Source organism: Chiroxiphia lanceolata, chromosome 18 (genome assembly GCF_009829145.1).
Source record: "Chiroxiphia lanceolata isolate bChiLan1 chromosome 18, bChiLan1.pri, whole genome shotgun sequence".
Classification (NCBI taxonomy): Eukaryota; Metazoa; Chordata; class Aves; order Passeriformes; family Pipridae; genus Chiroxiphia; species Chiroxiphia lanceolata.
In genome coordinates, this window is record NC_045654.1 from 8,227,353 (window position 1) to 8,232,942 (window position 5,590).

The 5,590-nt window shown below is 53.7% G+C and overlaps 1 protein-coding gene across 1 annotated transcript; it reads left to right on the forward strand.

Annotated features, from left to right (window-relative positions):
- Positions 1–128: 128 nt before the first annotated feature.
- On the forward strand, positions 129–4,798 carry ERP29 (endoplasmic reticulum protein 29). The gene is made up of 3 exons (XM_032706087.1): positions 129–311; positions 1,595–1,733; positions 2,958–4,798. The coding sequence occupies exons 1-3, from the start codon at positions 192–194 to the stop codon at positions 3,458–3,460; spliced, it is 762 nt and encodes a 253-aa protein (XP_032561978.1). The 5' UTR covers positions 129–191; the 3' UTR covers positions 3,461–4,798.
- Positions 4,799–5,590: the final 792 nt, after the last annotated feature.

Sequence of the window (5,590 nt, forward strand, 5' to 3'; positions counted from 1 at the left end):
CGCAGCATCCCCCTCCCCGCGCGCTGTCCCGGGGGAGCGGGGCGGCCCGGGGGAGGTGCCCGTGGGAGGTACCCGCGGTCCCGCCCGGCGCCGCTCCCTCGGTGCCCGCGGGGCTGCGGGGCGGGGCGAGCCCCCGGCGGCGGCCGTCGCGCCGTCACGTGTCCCGGCAGCTCGGCTCCCTGCGCTCCGCCATGGCTGCGGCGGCGGCCGCGGGCTCGGTGCTGCTGTGCCTGCTCGGCCTGGCGCTGCCCGGCGGCAGCACGCTGCACACCAAGGGCTCCGTGCCGCTCGACACCGTCACCTTCTACAAGTTACGGCCCGCGGGCGCCGCCGCGCCCGGCGAAGCGCTCGGGGGGGGCGGGCGGGGGCCGCGCAGGGCCGTGTGTCCCGCACCCCGCGGGCACTGCCGGGGGCTCGGGGCGCGGCGGGGCCGCGGAGCGGGGCCGGGGTCGCCAACACCGCGCGGGGAGCGCGCGGCGCCCGCGGAGCGGCCGCGCTGCGCCGCAGCCAATGGGAGCGCGGCGGCCGAGACCGGCAGCCAATGGGAGCGCGGCGGTGGAGGCCGGCAGCCAATCGGCGCGGTCCAAGTGGAGCCGAGCCGCGCGGTTCGGGGGTCCGGCCCGGCCCGGCCCGCGGCTCCGACGGACGGGGAAGGAAGGTCCGGCCTCCACCTGCCCCGGAGCTCCGGGCAGCGAGCAAAGAGCCGCCGTGGGCCAGCTGCGCTGCCCGTGCCAGTGAGCGAGTGAGCAGCGAGCCGGGGTCGTGAACGCTCCCCGCCTGGGTGGCTTCGCTTTTGTTCGTCGAACAGAAAGCAACAGGGTTCCCCGGGGTTTGGGGTTTTTTTTCCTCCACTAAATCACTTTGCAAGGAAGGCGTTTTCCCAGGGCCATGTGCGCTTCCCACAGGCCCAAGACGGAGCCTTCAGCCACCTGTGCACGCAGGTGTTGTGTCAGTGCCTGAGCAGAGCGCTGTGTAGGTGGGGAGCTGTGCTGCAACCCCAACCTGTTCGTTACAACAAAAAGATTTTGCAAGGTCTCCTCCTCAGTCTCCAGCGGGGCGAGAAATTCAATTTCCAAGCTCATTGGAAAAGACATCACCCGAGCAGAGCAAGATTGGAGTGAAGAGCAATCGATTAAAACATAAATTCTCCATTTCCTGAACCAGTCCATTTCCTCTGCCTCCCTGTGCCTCCTCTCCTAGCTCAGAGTGCAGCAATCATGCTGGGACATTTGGTCTCTCTCCTCTTCATGTCCCACTGGAAGTCATTTAGCTGATTTCCTTCCAAGATGCCAGTCAGATTTACTAGCAGATCTTATAATTAAAGGCATTATCAGCTCCTCCAAACCTACCACATATCATCTTTATCATCTGGTGCAGAAATAGACACCCAAAGCTCAGTCTTTCCTTCACACAGCACTGAGTCATTTTTGAAAGGCCATAATTATATAAAATTTCCATTCTCCCCCTGCATCTCTTCATTGCACAGGAAAAGAAGAACAAGCAGAAACAACCTTTGGTGACTTGTGGATTGCTCAGATCTGAAATAATCAAGTTTTCTCCTTTTTTTCCCCTCCCCTTTTTCTTCTTGTTTTAGGTTATTCCAAAGCATAAGTTTGTCCTGGTGAAATTTGACACACAATATCCCTATGGGGAGAAACAAGATGAGTTTAAAAAGCTGGCTGAGAGCTCAGGCTCCAGCGAGGACCTTCTGGTGGCTGAAGTGGGAATATCAGGTGAGGAGCCCTGGGCACATGGGAACAATGTGGGCTGCTGAGGAGGAGATGAATTCCAGTGAGATTTCTGCTGAGAACAGGCTCTGAGGCAATTCTGGGGGTGAGGGATGGATGTGAGACTGCCCTGGATGGTGGCTGAGCCCACTGTGTGTGGGAGAGCTGCTTATCCACCTCAGCTGGGTAATGCAGGAGTCGGCCCACACTGCTGAACTGCTGCCACCCTCCTCAGCACTTCTGCCCCCTTTTTTTTTGCTTTCTTTGCCAAGAGAAACCTTTTTGTCCCATTTGCAGGGAAGAGACCTTACAAGAATCACTCTTTAGCCACAGTCCTGGTCAAACAAAGCATATTTAACATGATTAATTCTGTGTAGCAAAGGCCAGGGCAGCACAGCAAGGGGGTGTTGCACTGTGGCTGCTGTAACTCGATGTGGTTGTAACTGGATTTAAGAAGAAAAGCAGCGAAGAATAAATAGATCACTGTCACCTTACATGCTCTGGCTTTAATAGCCTTTTTTTCCCTTGTTTTCCTCTATCTATTTACTTTATCTGGGTTTACAGTTAAATAGATTTCTTCCTGTCCATGTGCAAAGAATGATTTAGTTCTGACAGCATGCCAAGCTACAAGATGTTTACTCATCTTACATAAATTACTTACATAAATAGCCCTTATTCTTGAGGACAGAAAACAAAGACACTTTGATTATGCTACTTGGAGGATTCCACGTTTGCTTAGAAAACGTGGGTAAAATTTCCCAGTTGGACAATTAACCTTAAATTCTTTTTCTACCTACAGTTTCCCATAAGGAGGATGGGGTTTGTATGTAAAGATCCTGTCTTCTGCTCTCACAGTCACAGCAAAGCAGCATTAGAATCTTGTGTTTTTCTTTGGAAAACCAAGTGATTTTTCAAGGTGTTTTTGTTTCAGTGTGTGGCATTTTCCTGGAACAGGCTCCCCAGGGCAGTGGTTGCAGCCCCAAGGCTGCCAGAGCTCAAGGAGTGTTTGGACAACACTCTCAGGGATAGAGTGGGATTATTGGGGTGCCTGTGCAGGGCCAGCAGTTGGACTGATCCTTGGGGATCCTCCCAATTGAGGATATTCCATGATTCTATGATTTCCTGGTTGTTAGGACATGTTGAAACTGGAGACAAGTATTTGTGTAGGAGGGAATCCTAAATTAATTTTTGATTAACTGTGTTTTTCTGTGTTCTGTTCTCTGTTGACAGACTACGGCGATAAACTGAACACCGAGCTGGGAGAGAAGTACAAGCTGGACAAGGAGAAGTTCCCTGTTTTTTACCTGTTCCAGGACGGTGACTTTGACAATCCCTTACCTTACGGTGGTGAGATCAAGGCCGGGGCTATTCAGCGCTGGCTGAAGAGCAGTGGCATCTACCTGGGGATGCCGGGCTGCCTGAAGGAGTACGACGTGCTGGCCAGCAAGTTTGTGAGCACCACGGAGAAATCCGAGCGCCAGGCCCTCCTGAAAAAGGGGCAGCAGAGCTTGGGAAAAGCTAAAGAAACCGAGAAGAAATCAGCTGAGCAATACTTGAAAATTATGAGCAAGATCCTGGAGCAGGGAGAGGAGTTTGCTGCGAACGAAGTTGTCCGAATCACAAAGCTGATCGAGAAGAACAAAATGAGTGATGGGAAGAAGGAGGAGCTCCAGAAAAGCCTCAATATCCTCGCTTCTTTCCTGAAGAAGAATAGTGAAAAAGATGAGCTCTGATGTGTTGGAGAACTTTGTACAAGCTGTGAAATGTCAAGAGTCCTAACCAGTTCTCCTTATGCAAGCAAACTTCCCGCTGACTTCAAGAGAGCAGCAGATTTCCTTCTGGTATTCTCAGTTTTGGAAAATCAAGAGGAAGACACTCCTTGAAAACACAGTATTCTAAACGTTGGAAAAATCACCTAAAAGCAAAACAACAGTATTGTGTAATACTATTCAATAACAGTGTTAAAGCAGACAACAGCAAAAAAAGTATTAGATTGGCCAGAAGCACATTCTTGGTGGTTTTTACAGCTGTTCCCTGGCAAACAAATAACAAGATTCAGTCTTGCATTCCATCTTACATGTTGGAAAAGGTACAGATTGGGTGCCCTTTGTATCCCCACCTTTCCCTATCCGTAGTGTCCTTGGGTTTTATGCTTGTTAATCTACCCCCCCCACACCTTTTGTTGCCTCAGTTGGGCTCCAAGTCTTGTTCTTACCTGTTGTTAACTAAGAGACCTGAAGTTTTCCTTTTTCTGCCTTCTCCTTCCGTGGCTCCTGTCCCTGTTTGGTTTGGGTTTCAGCCAAATGCTGGCAATGAAAACAGTTCCTCCCCATATCAGAACTTTAGCCTCATCTTCTGGACAGAGCAGCCACTTCATCAGACATTCTTCTGAAATCCTTTATGGTACCCTGACGGTGAGTGATGTGAGCTCTGAGCAAGGGCAGAGTCTCCTTGAGGTGCTATTACACTCAGTCTCACCGGTTGGTGCAAAACTTCTTTTTCAGAGGTAAATTAGGGTGAGTTTTCTTATGGCTGAAGAGCACATGCAATACCTGGGTGCCTCCAAGCTTCATTTCCCAGGTTCAAAACGACAAAGGTGAGACTAGTAACGACATCTGAAAGTCCTGAGATGTAGTTACATGAACAACACATTTTCTCCAGCCTCCTGAGGCAATTGACACCGTCAGACTAAAGCTTCATCAGCGTTTGGTAGTTCTAAATATTTGAAAATGAGTTCTTGTTACAAGAAGCAGAAGTATTTGTGCCCTTAGAAGACTCATCTGTTTTATTTTAATGGAGATGCCTGGTCCAGGGATCAGGTGAGTCCTCAAAACTGTGCTGTTCACACTGTGGGATTCAGGTGCCCCTGGAAGATGTCGAACCCCTGGTCAGGGTTACAGAGAGTTGAAAAGAGAAACAACCTGTGTGTTTTACCTTAAAACTATGCTTTAAGCAAAACTGATTGCTGTGGGAGCTTTGCTGCCTTTTGAATCCTGGGCTGGGTACAAGGAGCAGATGTTACTGCAAGATAAAATGTATTAATAATACAATAATAAAAAGGTTCCAATTCAGAGCTGCCTCTTAAAGCGTTTTCTAGAGAAACTGCTGCCGGTCTGATGGTTGGAGGGGAGGCCATGACTGATCAGCCGCATGATACCAACTGGAAGCAAGAGGGGTGCCCAGGAGATGAGGGAATCGGTGTGAGGGTGTCCCTCGGGCCAGGAGCTCTCTGCCCCTCAGAATGGGCGGGGAAAGAATCCCGGCAAGGCAGGGAGTCCTTGGCAGGCCATGTGTGGAGACGTGTCCCACTTGGCTCCAGGTCCGGAGCCCCTGAGGCACTGAGGGCGCTGAAAGGAGCAGGTGCTGAGAGGAGCAGCCCCCGAGGGGACCATCTCCCGAGGCTCTGAGAGGAGCAGCCCCCGAGGGGACCATCTCCCGAGGCTCTGAGGGGAGCAGCCCCTGAGGGGACCATCTCCCGAGGCTCTGAGGGGAGCAGCCCCTGAAGGGACCATCTCCCGCGGCTCTGAGGGGAGCAGCCCCCACAGGCCTCTCAGAGCCTTCCTCGAAGCTCTTTCCCGCCCCGTGGCGGTGTCGCCACGGCGAGGCGGTGCCGGGGCGCGGTGCCGAGCTCCACCATGGGCAGCTCCGCGGGGTCGCCTCGGGTCGGCTCCCGGGGCGGTGCCGGGGGCGAGCCCGCCCGCCGGGGCTCGGTGGGCTCTGCCCCCGGTGGGACGCGCGGGACGCCGGTCCCGGGGCGATAACCCCGCTGTTCCCGGGGGCTCCTCAGCCCCCCTGTACCACCGGGCGCTCCCGCGGCGGGGGCCGGGCGCGGGGCGGCCCCGGGGCGGAGCGCGGGCGGTGCC

Coding starts and splice junctions, on each gene's coding strand:
- ERP29 (XM_032706087.1), top strand. CDS start 192: ATGGCTGCGGCGGCGGCCGCGGGCTCGGTGCTGCTGTGCCTGCTCGGC. Junction 312..1,594: donor ACACCGTCACCTTCTACAAG/TTACGGCCCGCG, acceptor TTCTTGTTTTAG/GTTATTCCAAAGCATAAGTT. Junction 1,734..2,957: donor GGCTGAAGTGGGAATATCAG/GTGAGGAGCCCT, acceptor CTCTGTTGACAG/ACTACGGCGATAAACTGAAC.